This window comes from Procambarus clarkii, chromosome 19 (genome assembly GCF_040958095.1).
Source record: "Procambarus clarkii isolate CNS0578487 chromosome 19, FALCON_Pclarkii_2.0, whole genome shotgun sequence".
Taxonomy (NCBI): Eukaryota; Metazoa; Arthropoda; class Malacostraca; order Decapoda; family Cambaridae; genus Procambarus; species Procambarus clarkii.
In genome coordinates, this window is record NC_091168.1 from 12717632 (window position 1) to 12737317 (window position 19686).

A 19686-nucleotide genomic window follows, 5' to 3' on the forward strand; every position below is an offset into this window, starting at 1 on the left:
GGCTAGCGAGAGTGTGCGATGAGGTGGAGGTTCAGAGATATTAAGCAGATGGCGCCAGACCTCACAGCTGATCCAGAAACACAGCGAGGAACTACAGTTATCTGTCACACGTTACCTTCAGCTGTGAATACGAAGTAAGATACAACAAACCACTAGGTGACTGATTAGCGAAATATATTATCCGTCATGTTGTAGACATTAGTGCAGACGACATAAAGGTACATCTCTTAACCAAACTAGAAATGCTCTACAATTCAAGGGACCCAGTATGTGGAATGACCTCCACAATCATGTCAAAGGCTGTGCCTCTCTCAACCAGTTTAGGAGTAGAACAAAGTACTACCTAATTAACTCCATGTAACCTATCTTACCCTCTAAATGTCAACCCATGTCATGCTTCTAAACACGTTTTAAATATATAGAGTACAATGCTGTTTGTTGACCAACTTGTACAATTGCTGATTTCTGCCATGTTCCCCCCCCCCTTTTTTTTCCTTTTTTTTTAACACAATTTATACTTTACTCCCAATTACTATTAAGTTTTAGTCTATTAAGTGTGTTTTCCCCCACACCTTGCCCGAAACGCTATGCGTATTAGTGGCTTTAGGTATTGTATGTACTAGCTCTATCTATAAATCCAACATTATGTTTGTAACTCTGCATCTATGTATGTACTTTTCCTGAATAAAATATTATATTATTATTATTATTATCTCCAGGCAGATGACATTTCCGATCTTACGAGTCAAATAAGTCATGCGTCTAACAAATGGAGAACTGTATGATACAGACACTCCCCTACTTACTTTTCTAGACTACAGTACTTTACCCCTGATCGGGTTTGGATTAACGGCTTCCTCCATAATCTAGAGGTGTACGAACCATGTTCCATCAGTGCTTTAGATGTAAACATTTTAACCATACCTCAAAAGGCTGCACCAAAGACATTAAATGTGGAAAACACTTAAACACAAGACTGCATCAGATATACTCATCTGCTCAAACTGGTGGCAATCATGACAATACATTCAACCAATGTCCTTCATATATGGCAGCAAAAACTAAGGCTTTTCCCACCCACCAACAACTTGCAATACAGTAGTGCACTGAAAGCCAAATTCAGTCTGTCATCCATCACTACCACATTCTCATCCACAACCTTTGCTTGTATCTGATATGTCGTCACTGACCACCCTGCATCCACAGAGTCCTCCCACAAAACATGCAACTGAGTCCCGATCTTGTTCAAATACTTGTCACTCGCATTGAAAATGCACTAGAAAAAAGATTGGACCCACTCTTAACTAAATTCTTTGCACAAGTAATCCAACCCATTCCCGAGGCTGACTAAACACACATCCTATCCACATTTATTTATTTATATATATTTATATATATATATATATATATATATATATATATATATATATATATATAATATATATATATATATAATATATATATATATATAATATATATATATATATATATATATATATATATATATATATATATATATATATATATATTATATATATATATATATAATGTCATACCTAGTAGCCAGAACGCACTTTATGCCTACTATGCAAGGCCAGATTTGCCTAATAAGCCAAGTTTTCATGAATTAATAGTTTTTCGACTACCTAACCTACCTAACCTAACCTAACTTTTTCTGCTACCTAACCTAACCTATAAAGATAGGTTAGGTTAGGTAGGGTTGGTTAGGTTCGGTCATATATCTACGTTAATTTTAACTCCAATAAAAAAAATTGACTTCATACGTAATGAAATGGGTAGCTTTATCATTTCATAAGAAAAAAAATAGAGAAAATATATTAATTCAAGAAAACTTGGCTTATTAGGCAAATCGGGCCTTGCATAGTAGGCCGAGAAGTGCGTTCTGGCTACTAGGTACGACATACATATACATACATACATATATACATACATACATATACATACATACATATACATACATACATATATACATACATACATACATATACATACATACATACATACATACATACCTCAATATATATATTGAGGTATATCACAGTCCCGAGGTATATAACAGTCCCGAACAAGATCGGGACTGCTGGATCTGGATGTTAGAAAGGCTGTTGGTCCAGATGGGATCTCACCATGGGTACTGAAAGAGTGTGCAGAGGCACTTTGCTTGCCACTCTCCATAGTGTATAGTAAGTCACTAGAGACGGGAGACCTACCAGAAATATGGAAGACGGCGAATGTGGTCCCAATATACAAAAAGGGCGACAGACAAGAGGCACTGAACTACAGGCCAGTGTCCTTGACTTGTATACCATGCAAGGTGATGGAGAAGATCGTGAGAAAAAACCTGGTAACACATCTGGAGAGAAGGGACTTCGTGACAAATCGCCAACATGGATTCAGGGAGGGTAAATCTTGCCTTACAGGCTTGATAGAATTCTACGATCAGGTGACACAGATTAACCCTTAACATGCTCGGGGTCTAATATCCTGCTATCCACACAGGCGCATGTCATTTTGAAAAAAAAAAAAAATTTTTTTTTTTTGCTAATCTGTTAAGTTCTGTTCACTGATCACGGGAAAAAAAAAAAAAAAAATTCTATTGTACTTACTTTTGTTGCAATAGAGCCGAGAAGCTCTGCGATGACGTCACAATATGCATGGTCGCTCATGCAGTACACGCCCGGGAGATGTTGCGCGCGGTCCTCAAACAGCCAGAGTTGCCACAAATATATTTTCGCGCTATTTATTTACAATGTCTAAGCGCATTTTATCTAATTTTTTTCACTAATTGTGTTTCAAATACTGTTTGAACATATTTTGTATCAATAATTGTTGCATATTTGAGTATACACAGGCGCACACAAATGTTTTCAATTACGGCAATATAATATGTCATTACAGTCTATTATATTATATGTTCTGCTTATATGTTTACATATTTACACACTCGCACACGCTATACACACTTTGAAGCACACTTAGAAGATTTCTAGACTGTGGTAGTCATTGAAGCAGTCGACAGCACATAATGGGATACCACACGTTTCACACCATGTTTGCACAAGCTTCCGTTTCTTGTCTCTACGTGTCGTTGTTTTACACACCAAGCAATCACGTTGGGCTATTGCACGCTTCACACCAGGTGGCAAATACTTAAGTTTGTGTGCTAGGAAGCCTTCAGTGTGAGCGAGGCGTGGAGTACTAGCATGCTGCAACAGTGGGTTTATGATGGGCCGCTGAATACCTGGGACATCTTTTGCAAACTTTCCTAATAACTGTATTGCAGCATCAAATACAAAGTCACGGAAAGTGGGCTTACGTCCAGTTCTCACAAGGTACATGTTGAAACAGTTCAGCATGCTCATGTCCACAAGATGGAAGAACACTTTTTTCGTCCACCTACATGTCTTCCGCACACACTCTGCAGTGCCAATCATCATGTCTGATTTATCAATCAACCGCATGTTGATATTATAGTCTAAAACACAGTCTGGCTTATATAGTGGTGCGTTTGTTTTATGGCTCACTTTCCCACTGTTCACCATTGTTCCATCATGAATTGTTGTCAACAAGTTCACCTCTCTTTTGTCTTTCCACCGAACTGACAGAATGTTATCACTTTTCCTTCTCTGACACTCACCAACTGCAATGTCGTTGTCAAACACAGGCATTTCCCTTCGTTGTGGCTTTACTGTACCAACCAATCCGGTTCTATTTTCTAGCAAGAACCGAGCTAGCAAGGGACTTGTATAGTAATTATCTGTGTATAAAATGTGTCCCTTGTTCATCCACGGAGCCATGATGGTCTTCACTACACTCCCCGAGAATCCATGTTTGTCGTTACCGGGAATGTCTACATCACTACCCGAGTACAGAATCATGTGTAACACGTATCCTGTCTCACAATCACAAAGAACAAAAAATTTCAGGCCAAATCGGTTTCGTTTTGAGGGAATGTACTGTTTGAATGGAACACGTCCCTTGAAAAGTATGAGAGATTCATCAACCACCAGCTTCTGTGCTGGTACGTAAAAATCTCTGAATTTTCCAATAACATCGTTCATGTAGTGCCTCACTCGCCACAGTCTATCATCAGGTGTTCGGTCCTGAACACTTCCAAAATGTAGACACCTGAGGAGTATCTGAAACCTGTCTCGTGACATATATTTCCCGAATAAAGGTGTTGGTATTGTCTTGTCCTTGCTCCAATAGTCATTTATTGCATGTTTGTGACAGTGCTTCATCAACAAACAGAGTGCCAAAAACACATACATTTCCGCCACTGTGGTATTTTTCCAACGCTGCAGTCGTGAAAATTCTGTGATTTCCCTCTCAATCAGGTAAGCAGCATGCAGGTTCGTTTGGTGTACAATGTATTCCATGAGTGGTTCATCATAGAATGCTGTAAAATATTCCAAAGGTTTGTAATCCCTACATCTTTATCGTCAAAGTGAGGAATATTAGGAATAAAATCGTCACCATCACTCCACTCAAGTACACCAGGCGTCCTGCGAGATGCAGAGGAAAGACGGCGAGGAAGCGATGCATACCGGCGACCAGGAGCTGAATACCGTCTGCGAGAAGCACGGCGGCTACGTGCACGTGAGGTGGGTGCACGTGAACACGAGGGTCTTGGTCCCTCATGTGGTGCCATGCGGTGGCGCTTGGCTGGGCGAGATGCTGCTGACGCGACAATTTCTCGCCCAGTTACACCACTGGTACCAGCCACAGGCTCAATAAAACTTTGATCTGAGTCACTAAACCCAGAAAAGGAGTCACCTCCCTCTGACTCGTCACCCTCAAACAGAAAATATCCACAGGAACTGTGAGGTCGTGGTAGAATTGGGGTAGAAAATGGGCGAGGAGGCATGGGAGAGCGTATAGGCCTCGCCATGGCATGGCGGTCATTCTCACTTTCACTGCTGCTGCTACTATCTCCCGACAACTGTGTATAATCCTCATCGTTGTCTGAATCGTCAAACACACTTTCTTCACCTTCAGAGAATAATTCGTGGGCTATTTGCTCTGGGGTGAGGGACTGAGTGATGCGTGCTCGTGAGGCGTTTGACCGTGCGCTCGCCATGGTGACTCTCGCTAAACTGAGGCCTCCCATGCCATCGGAGCGTGAGCTGGATTTTTTTTCAAAATGGCCGCTGTTTACTAGAGCCCCTGGGCAGCGTATGGGACCCCCAGCTACACCGCGGGCCATTCAAATCGTGCGCGGTACCCATACACTTCATATGAAGTGAAGCGCAGTTGACTGGTAAAACGATTTACACTTCATATGAAGTGATGCGCACTTTAAGGGTTAAGCAAGAAAGAGAGGGCTGGGCGGACTGCATTTTCTTGGATTGTCGGAAAGCCTTTGACACAGTACCGCATAAGAGGCTGGTACATAAGCTGGAGAGACAGGCAGGTGTAGCTGGTAAGGTGCTCCAGTGGATAAGGGAGTATCTAAGCAATAGGAAGCAGAGAGTTACGGTGAGGGGTGAGACCTCCGATTGGCGTGAAGTCACCAGTGGAGTCCCACAGGGCTCTGTACTCGGTCCTATCTTGTTTCTGATATATGTAAATGATCTCCCGGAGGGTATCGATTCATTTCTCTCAATGTTTGCGGACGATGCTAAAATTATGAGAAGGATTAAAACAGAAGAGGACTGTTTGAGGCTTCAAGAAGACCTAGACAAGCTGAAGGAATGGTCGAACAAATGGTTGTTAGAGTTTAACCCAACCAAATGTAATGTAATGAAGATAGGTGTAGGGAGCAGGAGGCCAGATACAAGGTATCATCTGGGAGAGGAAATTCTTCAGGAGTCAGAGAAGGAAAAAGACTTGGGGGTTGATATCACGCCAGACCTGTCTCCTGCAGCACATATCAAGCGGATAACATCAGCGGCATATGCCAGGCTGGCCAACATACGAACGGCATTCAGAAACTTGTGTAAAGAATCATTCAGAACTTTGTATACCACATATGTCAGGCCAATCCTGGAGTATGCAGCCCCAGCATGGAGTCCATATCTAGTCAAGGATAAGACTAAACTGGAAAAGGTTCAAAGGTTTGCCACCAGACTAGTACCCGAGCTGAGAGGTATGAGCTACGAGGAGAGACTACGGGAATTAAACCTCACTTCGCTGGAAGACAGAAGAGTTAGGGGGGACATGGTCACCACATTCAAGATTCTGAAGGGGATTGATAGGGTAGATAAAGACAGTCTATTTAACACAAGGGGAACACGCACAAGGGGGCACAGGTGGAAACTGAGTGCCCAAATGAGCCACAGAGATATTAGAAAGAACTTTTTTAGTGTCAGAGTGGTTGACAAATGGAATGCATTAGGGGGTGATGTGGTGGAGGCTGACTCCATACACAGTTTCAAGTGTAGATATGACAGAGCCCGATAGGCTCAGGAATCTGTACACCTGTTGATTGACGGTTGAGAGGCGGGACCAAAGAGCCAGAGCTCAACCCTCGCAAACACAACTAGGTGAGTACAACTAGGTGAGTACATATATACATACTTATATATACATACATATACATACATACATACATACATACATACATACATACATACATACATACATACATACATACATACATACATACATACATACATACATACACAAGAAGGATTGTGAGGATACACAGTAATTACATTCTTGTAAAGCCACTAGTACGTGCAGCGTTTCGGGCAGGTCCTTAATCTAAGAAAATTTTAAGTAGGTAAATACTAGTAAAATTTATAAAAATGATAACAGTTACATAGCAAGCAACATCTATAGACAATGACATCCAATCTAATGCAGCTACCATTGCTAGACAAAATGTTCAAACTGATACTGGATACACTCCTAAATAACTACTTAGCAGTCCTTACCCAAGTCACTCCCCAGGCTGACTTGTTACAACTCACAACCACCAACACTAGGATTAAGAAATCCCAAGCTGTACAACCCTCCCAGTGACCTGGCACTTTGACTGAAAAACCACATAAACCACACACTCCCACAACACATCCTTTAACCATTCCCAGATATTTAACATGCTGTACTACTGGCATGGCAAAGACCGCTGCAATCACATCCCAGACGTGAAGATCCGAAATACAGTACGTCAATATTCAGGCTACACAGCAAAGCAGCAATAGGCAATCTCATAAATGCACTTCACAATATAAATAGGGAATGTGAATTCAATAATACGCAGGATATAAATTCATTAGCCAACATCTTCCTTTCCAAAAATGTAAGCCTCTACAACATGCGCTGTTCTCTCCTCACCTAGCAATTAACTACCAAAAGATTAACCACTGTACAGGACACAGCACCCTAAGGTGCTCTGAGAGTTGTGCTATTTTTTTTAATTAGGCTTCATTTTAATATATTTTAATGTTTTCATTACTCTGTGTTTTAAAATGAAAATGGTTGAGTTTGGAAACATTTTGACATTAACTTTACCTGAACATTTATAAAAACAACAAACATATGTCCTTGACAATTGCATTATGAAGTTTTTTCCAAAACCAGGTGCGCAGTGCTGTGGTTAACCACTGTGCTGCGCTGAGTTTGTGAAATTCCCCCTGTGCGCATGAAATAAATTATTCCCCAAAAATTCTTTTTTCTTCGTAAAGTGATAAATTCCCTTCCCTGAACATGTCTGTGAAATAAATACCAAATTCCACTTACTTTGGCTGTGGAGACGCGGACAAGGTGCGCTGTGACGTCATCATGGGCTGGTCGCCCGTGCGTGATACGCCCAGACATGGTCGCGCGGGCCATTCAAGCACCGGGTGTTGCCACAAATATATTTTCAATTATTTGTTCTATGTATTTCAAATGCGGTTTTATTTGTTTGTTTTTTATCGTATATGATGCATATTCGTGCCCTTTACAATATGTATACATTAGAATGTTCATAATGTTCCATGGAACTGTGATACATGTGTCAGTAATGTGTCCATAATAAATGTTTATTGTCACAATATTATTTGTTAAAAATTCACTAAAATTACAATATGTACAGTTTCACACACTATTTACACAGTAACACACTGTATTACACACTCAGTACTTTGGAAGTGAGTAATAATGAACGAAGTAGCCCATGGTACACAGCGCGACTTAGCTCTCGTTGCACCAGGTACAGATAGATTTTCGCTGCCTGTTTCTTTGTTCTGTGTGCTTGCAAATAATGCACTCACATACACCCTTGGCATTAGTACCTGTAGGTGGTATGTAGCCAAGCTTGTAAAACATAAGGTAGTCTTGAAAAGAATACAGGAAAAGATCAATTTGTAAGGTAGTCATGAAAAGATCGCTTTGTAAGATCTCACACAGGAAGAGATTCAGCCAGCCTCAAAGAGTGTCCGTCAGTCTGGAAGAGATTCAGCCAGCCTCAAAGAGTATTCGTCAGTCAGGAAGAGATTCAGCTATTCTTAAAAATATCTATGGAAAACTCCACCATGGAAGCCGCTAACACTGTTCATCTATGCGACTTGTATCAGATGCATCATCACTGAACACAGAAAACGATTCATCTATGTATCATCTAAATAAATTGGAGATAGCATAGGTGGGCAAGGGTGGCACTCAGAGCTACAACTGGATACGCTCTCTGTATCCTCATAGGTGCTGTATCACTTGCATCCAACCTTTGTGTTAGGTCCTTATTGTGACTAGCTTCACCAATATTATGACCCTTATGTTCTTCAAACAATAAGGTTTGAATTTCACCGACAGCACGATCTTTCAACACCACGTCGAACAGGTGTTTGGGAGCCAGAGGCGCGTGCGCCACCCATGGTTGCTCATTCAGTACTAACCAAACCAGCAGCCCTAGGGCATTCTGGGAATTTTTTTCAAGATGGCTGCCTCTCTCTGGAGGTCCTAAGAGTCCATTTCATACACAACCAACCTCGCACACATTTAGAATGGGTACAAAAAAATCAGAGAGTTTTCTCGGTTGGCGCAGTTTCCCCCCGACCGAGAATACTCGGTTGGCGCAGTTAAGTGGTTAAATAACCCTTGGCTCACAAGTGGCATACTCAAAGCAATCAACAAGAAACATGAATATTTGCAAAAACATAGGATTGGCCTAGTTGCAAAAGTAGCAGTTAAGAGATACTTATCAATGCATACCAGTAAAATTAGAAGAGCGAAACTTTCCTATTATATGAATAAATTCAAAGACAAAAGGAAACATGAAAAGCACATGGAAAGTCATCTCTAACATCCTAGGATCTAAACAACAGCAATCACATAACAAGCAAATAAAACTCTCCAATAATGGCAACACACTTGTAACAGATTTAGAAATGGAAACTGAACTTAATAGCTTCTTTTCTTCAATTGGTGCTAACATTGCTAGAAAAATCCAACAGATCCAGACATGTTACGACATACAGTGTGTCCTCACTTGAACGAACTATATGGGGCGAAGCCGATTCGTTTCTGTCCGGAATTCGTTCCATCTGTCCGGCTCCAACAACCTTCTTCTTCCAAAAAAAAATATATACAGAGCATCACTTGGTTTCTGAACCCCTTGGGGACGAGACCCTTTGGTCATCGTGTAAGTTCGTAAATGAGAAATGGAGGAAAATGGAGAGAAAAAAAATAAAAATTAAAATTTAAAAAACAAATCCAAGAAAAAAATTGTCAGGTTCATAGCATAAATGCAACAGTATTTTGTTTGCACTCACGAATTAGAGAAGTCCTGATACACTTCTCCCTCAGGAGAGGCGGGACCAAAGAGCCAGAGCTCAACCACGCAAGCACAACTAGGTGCTTGCGTGGTCTTGCCTGGCCGGCCGGCCGGCCTGCCTGCCTGCCTGCCTGCCTGCCTGCCTGCCTGCCTGCCTGCCTGCCTGCCTGCCTGCCTGCCTGCCTGCCTGCCTGCCTGCCTGCCTGCCTGGTGGGCGGGCGGGCTTCACAACAGATGTCCTGGTGAACTTGGAGGTCTATATTCGTACTGCTTTTGCTGCGAAGACCTCCATTGTTGCCATCCTTTTTGACCTGGAAAAGGCTTACGACACCGCCTGGAGATATCATGTTCTGTCCCAACTTCGTTCTTTTGGCCTTCATGGTAATCTTCCTCTCTTCCTCCAAGGCTTCCTCTCTTGTCATTCCTTTAGAGTGAGGCTTGGTGCCACTCTCTTTGCCTCTTTTAGGCAATACGAAGGTGCACCCCAAGGTAGTATTCTGAACACTACTCTTTTTCTGGTTGCCCTCAATGGTCTTCTTTTCTCCCTTCTGGCATCTTCTCTGCTCTCTATGTCGATGATCTTACCCTTTGCTGTCGAGGTGATGATTCGCCGATCCTTCAATGATGGCTTCAACTTGCGATTGATGCCATGTCGTCTTGGGCCGCCGATCATAGTTTCAACAGACGCCATTTTAAAAAAAAATCGAGGGCAATATTCCCGAGTGTGAGAGCCTCAGTACTGAGTGAGCCACCAAGGCTGGCACACGCAGCATGAGCCCACAGCATTGCTGTTCCGCTTGTGACCACAGCATCGTCTAAAAATGCCAAAAATATATGTAACTGGTATTATTTAGGGATGATAGTATTACAGAAGATCCCTGACTGATATAAATGACCAGAATTCTGATAATAGCATGATTGTTGTGATAATTTGCACTGTGTTGTGTGAGGAGTAAAGTTGAGGGAAGGCGGGCTGTAGCATAGTCTGCCGAATCTGTGTAATTACCTAAGTGTAGTTACAGGATGAGAGCTACGCTCGTGGTGTCCCGTCTTCTCAGCACTCTGTCATATAATGCTTTGAAACTACTGCCGGTCTTGGCCTCCACCACCTTCTCACCTAACTTGTTCCAACCATCTACCACTCTGTTTGCGAAAGTGAATTTTCTTATATTTCTTCGGCATCTGTGTTTAGCTAGTTTAAATCTATGACCTCTTGTTCTTAAAGTTCCAGGTCTCAGGAAATCTTCCCTATCGATTTATCAATTCCTGTTACTATTTTGTATGTAGTGATCATATCACCTCGTTTTCTTCTGTCTTCTAGTTTTGGCATATTTAATGCCTCTAACTTCTCCTCGTACCTCTTGCCCTGCAGTTCTAGGAGCCACTTAGTAGCATGTCTTTGCACCTTTTCCAGTTTGTTGATGTGCTTCTTAAGATATGGGCACCACACAACTGCTGCATATTCTAGCTTTGGCCTAACAAAAGTCGTGAACAATTTCTTTAGTATATCGCCATCCATGTATTTAAAAGCCATTCTGAAGTTAGAAAGCGTGGCATAGGCTCCTCGTACAATATTCTTTATGTGGTCCTCAGATCTCTTTCTTTATCAGAATTCTTTAAAGATTTCTCACATAATATATAGGTTGGGTGGGGTCTATGTTCTCCTATTCCACATTCCATAACATGGCATTTATTAACATTAAATTCCATTTGCATTTATTAACATTAAATTCCATTTGCCAAGTGGTGCTCCATATACTTATTTTGTCCAGGTCATCTTGAAGGGCATGACAATCGTCTAAGTTACTTATCCTTTCTATTATCTTAGCATCATCAGCATATATGTTCATATAATTCTGTATACCAACTGGTAGATCATTTATGTAGACAATAAACATCACTGGTGCAAGAACTGAGCCCTGTGGTACTCCACTTGTGACATATCTCCAGTCCGATACATTGCCTCTGATTACTGCCCTCATTTTTCTATCAGTCAGAAAATTTTTCATCCATGTTAAATGCTTACCTGTCACCCCCTCCAATATTTTCCAGTTTCCAGAACAGCCTCTTATGTGGAACTCTGTCGAAAGCCTTTTTTAGGTCCAGATAGATGCAGTCAACCCAACCATCTCTTTCCTGTAATATCTCTGTGGCTCGATCATAGAAACTGAGTAAATTCAATGCACAGGATCTTCCAGATCGAAAACCATGTCTGATATTATATCATTTCTCTCCAGGTGTTCTACCCATTTAGTTTTGATTAGTTTTTCCAATATTTTCACTATTACACTTATCAATGATACAGGCCTATAATTAAGGGGGTCTTCCCTGCTGCCACTTTTCTAGATTGGAACTATGTTAGCCTGTTTCCACACGTCTGCTACGATGCCTGTACACAGGGATGCCTGAAAGATCAGGTGAAGTGGAATGCTGAGCTCAGATGCACATTCTCTCAGAACCCATGGTGAAACTCCATCTGGGCCAGCTGCTTTGTTCTTACTGAGCTCCTTTAGCATATTTTCCACTTCATCTCTAGACACCTCTATCCGCTCTATGTTGTTCTCTGGAATTCTTATTGTGTCTGGTTCTCTGAAAATTTCATTTTGTACAAACACACTTTGGAACTTTTCATTTAATGTTTCACACATTTCCTTTTCATTTTCCGTGAATCTGTTTCCCATTTTCAACCTCTGGATATTATCCTTTACCTGCAATTTGTTGTTTATAAATTTGTAGAATAGGCCCGGTTCTGTTTTGCATTTATCCGCTATCCCTTTTTTAAAATTTCTTTCTGCCTCTCTCCTTACTGCCGTATAGTTATTTTTCCCATCTTTTTATCGCTGGTATGTTTGGGGGTTTGGCCTCTTCCTATACTGATTCCATTTTTGTGTCTTTTGGTCTCTGGCCCTCTCACAATTTCTGTTGAATCAATCCTGTTTTCTGGCCCTGCATCTCTGTTTTGGTATAAATGTTTGTGTGCCTTCCTCGTATATTTTTAAAAATTTGGCATACATTTCATTTACTTCCCTGCCTAGGAACAAGTCTGTCCAATTACACTCATTAAAAAAATTTTGAAGTTCCCCATAGTGACCTCTCCTTAAATCGAGTTTATCAACTGTTTCAATGTCCCCATTTTCTTCTAGATGATATCTTAAAGCATAATCAATGTCTAACAGGACGTGATCACTCTTTCCCAAGGGAGGAAGGTACTGGATGTCAAATATCTCTTCTTTCCTGATGAATACTAGATCCAGTACTGACGGTACATCTCCTTCCCTCATTCTTGTGGCCTGCTTTATGTGTTGATATAAGAATGTCTCCAAAATGAGGTCCACAAATCTGCATGTCCAAAAGTCCTCCATTCTTGCTTCATAGGCCTCCCAGTCTATTGCTTTAAAGTTGAAGTCCCTCAGTATCAACAGTCGTGATTTATCTTTATCTGCTTGTACAATAATATCTCTCCATTATGAGGCCCTCTCGTTTGTCATCCAGTTCTTCCTTTGTCCATGTGTTGCTTGCTGGTGGGCTGTAGGCATTTAAAATTATCAGCTTATCATCCTGATTCCAGATCTGCAATGCCATTATGTCAATATCTCGAGGGTGTTCAAATATTAACTCTCTTACCTTCAGGTGTTTTTTCACCAGTACAGCCACTCCTCCTCCCTTCCTAGTTTTCCTGTCACGTCTCCAAACTGAATAGCCTCTTGGGAATATGACTTCATTTATTATATTTCCTTCAAGTTTCGTCTCTGATAATGCGACAATATCTGGGACCCTAAGCTGGATTATATCTTGCCACTCCAAAATTTTTGACCTCACTCCATCTATGTTGGTATATACAATTTTCAGGAACATGTTCCCTTTCCCTTTGCTCTTTACTCCCCCTTCCACTACTGATCTTGTTGCTTTGTTTTTATGTACCATTTCACAAGCTTTCCCGTCCCTGTCACTTTGTAGAAAAAAAAAGAATTTTTGTCTTCTTCATTTCTCTCTCCATTTAGACGTTTTGCCTCAATTAGGTTCATTTTCAGCTTTTCTCTGTCTTCCTTGGAGAGGTCTTGTCTTATTGACCAAAGTTTGCCAACCTCATCACTCTGCATTTTCCTGGCATTTCTAAGCACTTCCATCATGTTTTTCACTCCATTAAACGTCACCCTTAAGGGGCGGTTCTTTTCTTTCTCATACAGTATTTTCCTATTCTTCTAAAGTCACTGACATTTTCCTTTGAGCCTTCTCCTAAACCTACTATTTTCTCTATGATTTTCATCTCTTCTGCTGCTTGGTCCACCCTAGATGAAATTTCCTTCTCTAAACATCCAAAAGTGATTATGGACTTAGTTTTGTCTGCAGTGTTTTGTACTAGTTTACTGTTGGTAACCAGTTTTTTCCTAATTGCTTGCCCAATTTCTGGTTCTTGTTAGTCATTTCTAGTTTTGACTTCCGAACACACTTCTTTGATAGTCTCTTTCTCTTTTACAACTTGAGCATATGTCGCTTTTATTTCTTCTTTATACTTTTCTAGTTCTTTATTCACTTCCTCTATGTGAGTTGTCAGTGAAGTTTCCAGTTGGAGATCCTTGCCTAACTCTATGTTAGCCCTTAGGCTTGCTTGGAGTTGTTCACCATATGAGTCTATTTTCTTGTTTATTTCTTCAAAGTCACCACACTTCACTTTCCACACCTCATTTTCTTTCACTAGTTCCTTGATTTGCTCCTCCTGATTTGTTACCGTGTCTGTTAATGCAGTAATAATCTTACCTTGCTGAAGCATACTCCCTTTTAGAGTGTAAAGCTCATTCTTAAGAGCTCCATTGTCCTCTTCCAATTTAAGCACTTTTTCTTCATACTTCTTTTGCATATCCTCAATTATCTCTAACCTGCCAAGAACACCTCCTTTCCTTATATCTTGGGGGGGTCCGTCTATTTACCACAAGCTACCACAAGCTACACAAGCTTCAGAAAGCTTCCTGGCAATACGTTAGTAATGAATAAATATGATATGTTAAGTTAGGCTGACCTAACCTAACCTAACCTAACCTAACCTAACCTAACCGAAGCTTGGATCGTCGACTTGATTTGGCGTCACCAGCTTTTTATTTTCGTCTAATTTCTTTATAAAATGACACTTTTTCAGATTAAAATTATGTTTTTTCGTGTTGTACATTCAGCACTAACATTATAATGAGTAAATATATCATATTTATTCATTACTAACGTATTGCTAGGAAGCTTTGTGAAGCTTGTGTAGCTTGTGGTAATTAGACGGACCATCTTGGGGTGAGAATCCTTTGAAACAATCATCTGTTTGTGATGAATGTGGGTCTACATTCCCAGTGGTGGTGGTGGTGGCGGCAGCCATCTTTGTTTTTGTTCTAGAACCAAAACAAACTTTTCCACTCAGCTATTTTCACTTACTTTTACTTGTTTATTGTATTTTATTTGCTTTTACACTTCCCTGAACCTTTATGTAACCTGGGACACCACTGTAGCCCTCAACCTGTTCCCAATACTTAGGTAATTCGATATTTCCAGGAGCTTGCTGCAGTGTGACTCCTGCCTCCTCCAGCTCACTGTCACCGGTCCGTCTAATTACCACAAGCTACACAAGCTTCACTAAGCTTCCTGGCAATACGTAAGTAGTGAATAAATATGATATATTTACTCATTATAATGTTGGTGCTGAATGTACAACACGAAAAAACATAATTTTAATCTGAAAAAGTATCTTTTTATAAAGAAATTAGAAGAAAATAACGAGCTGGTGACGCCAAATCAAGTCGACAATCCAAGCGTCGGTTAGGTTAGGTTAGGTTGGGTTAGGTCAACCTAACCTAACATATCATATTTATTCATTACTAACGTATTGAAAGGAAGCTTTGTGAAGCTTGTGTAGCTTGTGATAATTAGATGGACCCACTGTCACCTCTCTGTATGACCACCTGTTGCTGTCTGCACTTACTATACCAGCTTAGGCGTTCGCTATGGTGAACAAAACATGCAGATACTTATATATATATAACGTTTGTATATATTGTCTCCACTTGATTATCCAGACTATATGGGAAGGACCCCCCAGCTGGATATTCACGTGTTCCGGATAATGGTACTTTTTTACCTCTGAGTCCAAAAGTGACCATTTCCAACTATTTTTATACTACAAACAACATAATTTGAATTGCCTTGCCACATATAATTATTAAATATTCAAGTAGAAACCTCAACTTGCCTTGTTGGTGTTCGTCTTCTTGATTGATGCCACACATCTTGAAGTTAAGAATTCTTAACAATTTACATAACCTGTACTAACACAACACTAAAATTAACACTTAAAATTACTGTACAGTTCATTAAGCAAAGTTAGTTTTGACTGCCAGCTGCTGAAGTCTCACTTGTTGAAGGCATTTGGCTTGCCTGTGAGGCCTCGCTTGTCGAGGTGTATAACACGTAACTTGTCTTTAATTGTTAGGACACCCTTCTTCCTCTTAACACCTCCAGAACGATTGATGCTGCTGCCAGACATACACCTCCAGAACGATTGATGCTGCTACCAGACATTGTCTTGGCCAAAAATGTTCAAAATTACTATGAAAATAAAAAACTTATGTAAAAAAATATTTCACTAATGGCGCAGCACTGTGACGCCGCACTGGTTGAGGTGTATAACACGTAACTTGTCTTTAATTTGTAGCGAGTAATCCTTATACTCGCTACATTATCTCATTATCTTAATTGTGTAACTAATTAGCACTAACTACGCAAGCTATAATCCTATCCCTAATTACAGGTAACAGTTCTCACATCCTTCTATCCTAACAGAGAAAGGTGAGGGATAGTCACCAAATATAAGGAAGCAATATGAGAAAAGACAACAGTACAATTTCCAGTCAAGAATGTAGCACTCAGTGTAGGCAATTCTAATCATCTCCAAGACGCTACAGCTTCGACACAGAACAGGCAGCAGACTAGGACCGCATCGAGCTACAACGCTCTCCCACATAGAGCTCCGTGACTCCGGCCACTCGGCTACAACGCTCTCCCACATAGAGCTCTGCGACTCCGGCCACACTCGGTTCTCTGCTCTACTCCAAGCTCCGTCTCAATGTCTACGACACTGCTGTATCCAGGACTACTAAATAAATATGAAACTCACTAAACACTGTGTATTTAATCTACCCAACAATGCAACATAATCGTATGTTACAAATTATTAGGACAACCTTCTTTCTCTTAACACCTCCAGAACGATTGATGCTGCTACCAGACATAGTCTTGGCCAAAAATGTTCAAAGTTACTATGAAAATAACAAACTTATTTAAAAAATATATTTCACTAATGGCGCGATACTGTGGTATAACACGAGGGACGGGAGCACATGGGTTGACCAGTGTTGGACGGGTCCACTTCGGGCAGCTATAGCACGTTATGTAGGCCGCCAGGAGGAAAAAAACTCAATATTTTTTAAGAAAACTTCAGTCTGTGAACATTGTTTTTAGGAAACTTATATATTTGTTATTACATAATTACTAGTATTTCTTTTGTTTTTGGCTATGATGAATTGTTCTAAAATTAATGGTAATTCCTGTACTCAGGTGGTCCCTCCCAACGCTCCCCTCTCTCCTGACACGACCCCCCCCCTCCTACACCATGCGCCTCGAGCCACAGCCGTACGGGATAAAAACGGTACGGCCCGCGGCCTGACTTTCATATCCGGACAATTCACTCCTTGTCCGGCTGGCTGTCCGGATATTGCAACATCGGCAGCAAGTTAACCAGCTCGGATTTTTTATCCAGACAAACGCCTTTCTGGCTCCTATGGACATTTTGGCCGGATATTGAGATAACTTTATCCGGTCACAATTTTTGCCGTATAAGGGTGTTTTCTGGATGTTCGAATCACGGATAATCTACTGGTTACAGTTGTGAATAAAAGTAAAAACAGAATGGTGTGAGCAGGATGAGGGTTTGTCAGGTGAGGTGAGGGAGGGAGCAGCGGCCAGTGGCTGGCTGCCTGGTGTGTGGTGGCCATTCCTTGCTGCCTTTTGACTCAGCATACCAACTAAGTGGATCGTTATGGTGAACACAAATGTAGATACTTATATATAATGTATATATATAGTGTAATAACATCAAAAGGAATATAGGGAGAAGCCATTTTGGTGAGGGAGGTGTCGACTTTTGCATGACTTGTCATGCTGTGTAAGGATGGCCACTATGCTCTTTGGGCACTATACCAGCTTAGTTGAACAGTTATGGTGAACAAAATGTAGATGTAGATACTGTACTTATATATAATGTGTGTATATAGTGTAATAACACCACAAACTTATACAAACTTATATTGATATATACTTACTGTATATATCAATAGAGAGAGGGGGAACAAGTTCCTGAAGATTGCATACACCAACATAGATGGAATGAGATCGAAGATACTGGAGTTAAGTGATGTAATACAGCTGCAGACACCAGACATTGTTGCATTCATGGAGACAAAACTTGAAGATGTAATTTTAAATGAGGTCATATTCCCAAGGGGCTACTCAATTTGGAGACGGGACAGAAAAATTAGGAAAGGCAGTGGCGTTGCTGTGCTGGTAAAGGAACACCTAAAGGTGAACGAAATAATGACTGCCAATCCACAAGAAGTTGACATAATAGCACTAGAGATCTGCCATGAGGATGATAAACTAATGATAATAAATGCATATAGTCCACCGCCAAGCAGCACATGGTCAAAGGAGGAGCTAGATAGTAAACGTGAAGGTCTTATAACAATAATGAGAGAGATTATAGCGAGAGCGGATAACGATAGATCACGACTGTTGATAGTCGGTGACTTCAACTTGAAATCCATAGACTGGGAAGCATATGAAGCTAAAACAGAAGATTTTTGGACCTGTAAATTTGTAGACCTCATCCTGGAAACATTCTTGTATCAACATGTTAAACAAGCTACAAGGATGAGGGAAGGGGACATTCCCTCCATGCTAGATTTGATATTTACCAGGAAGGAGGAAGAGATATTTGACATTCAGTACCTTCCTCCCTTGGGTAAAAGTGACCATGTCTTCTCGGGAATAAAGTATGCAATGCGTTATAAGCTGGAAGAAAATAAGGAGGTTGAAGCAGTTGAAAAACCAGACTTCAGGAGAGGACATTATGGTGACCTTAGTAATTTTTTTAGTGAGTATAATTGGACAGACTTGATGCTAGGCAAGGAAGTGAATGAGATGTATGTCAAGTTTTGTGAAATATATGATAAAGGCACAACAAAATTTATACCAAAACAGAAATGCAGAACTAGGAAACAGGATTGGTTCAATAGAAATTGCGAGAGGGCTAGAGACCAAAAGACACAAAAATGGAATCAATACAGGAAGAGGCCGAACCCTCAAACATACCAGCGATACAAAGATGCGAGAAACAACTACATGGCAGTGAGGAGAGAGGCAGAAAGAAATTTTGAAAAAGGGATTGCAGACAAATGTAAAACAAACAGGTCTATTCTATAAATTCATAAACAACAAATTGCAGGTAAAGGATAATATTCAGAGGTTGAAAATGGGAAATAGATTCACGGAAGATGAAAAGGAAATGTGTGAAACACTAAACGAAAAGTTCCAAAGAGTGTGTGTACAAAATGAAATCTTTAGGGAACAAGATACAATAAGAATTCCAGAGAACAACATAGAACACATAGAGGTGTCTAGAGACGAAGTGGAAAAAATGCTCAAGGAGCTCGGTAAGAACAAAGCAGCTGGCCCAGATGGCGTTTCACCATGGGTTCTGAGAGAATGTGCATCTGAGCTCAGCATTCCACTTCACCTGATCTTTCAGGCATCCCTGTGTACAGGAATCGTAGCAGACGTGTGGAAGCAGGCTAACATAGTTACAATCTACAAAAGTGGCAGCAGGGAAGACCCCCTCAATTATAGACCTGTATCATTGACAAGTGTAATAGTGA

The 19686-nt window shown here is 40.7% G+C and overlaps 1 protein-coding gene across 8 annotated transcripts in view; it reads left to right on the forward strand.

The window, feature by feature from the left end:
- Nucleotides 1-4: 4 nt before the first annotated feature.
- Nucleotides 5-19686, forward strand: part of LOC123757627 (kynurenine/alpha-aminoadipate aminotransferase, mitochondrial) — a 279339-nt gene continuing 259657 nt past the window's right edge. For 5 of the 8 annotated variants that reach the window (XR_011229091.1, XM_045741458.1, XM_069326946.1 and 2 more), the window contains exon 1: nucleotides 5-134. Coding sequence is in view for 4 of the 8 variants with exons in the window: in XM_045741458.1 (XP_045597414.1) it covers nucleotides 19-134 (116 nt within the window). In the remaining 4 variants the exon portion in view is untranslated. Of the gene's footprint in view, nucleotides 157-15253; nucleotides 15354-19686 lie in introns of all 8 variants that reach the window. The other 3 variants (XM_069326944.1, XM_069326945.1, XM_045741460.2) reach the window with 3 other exon arrangements.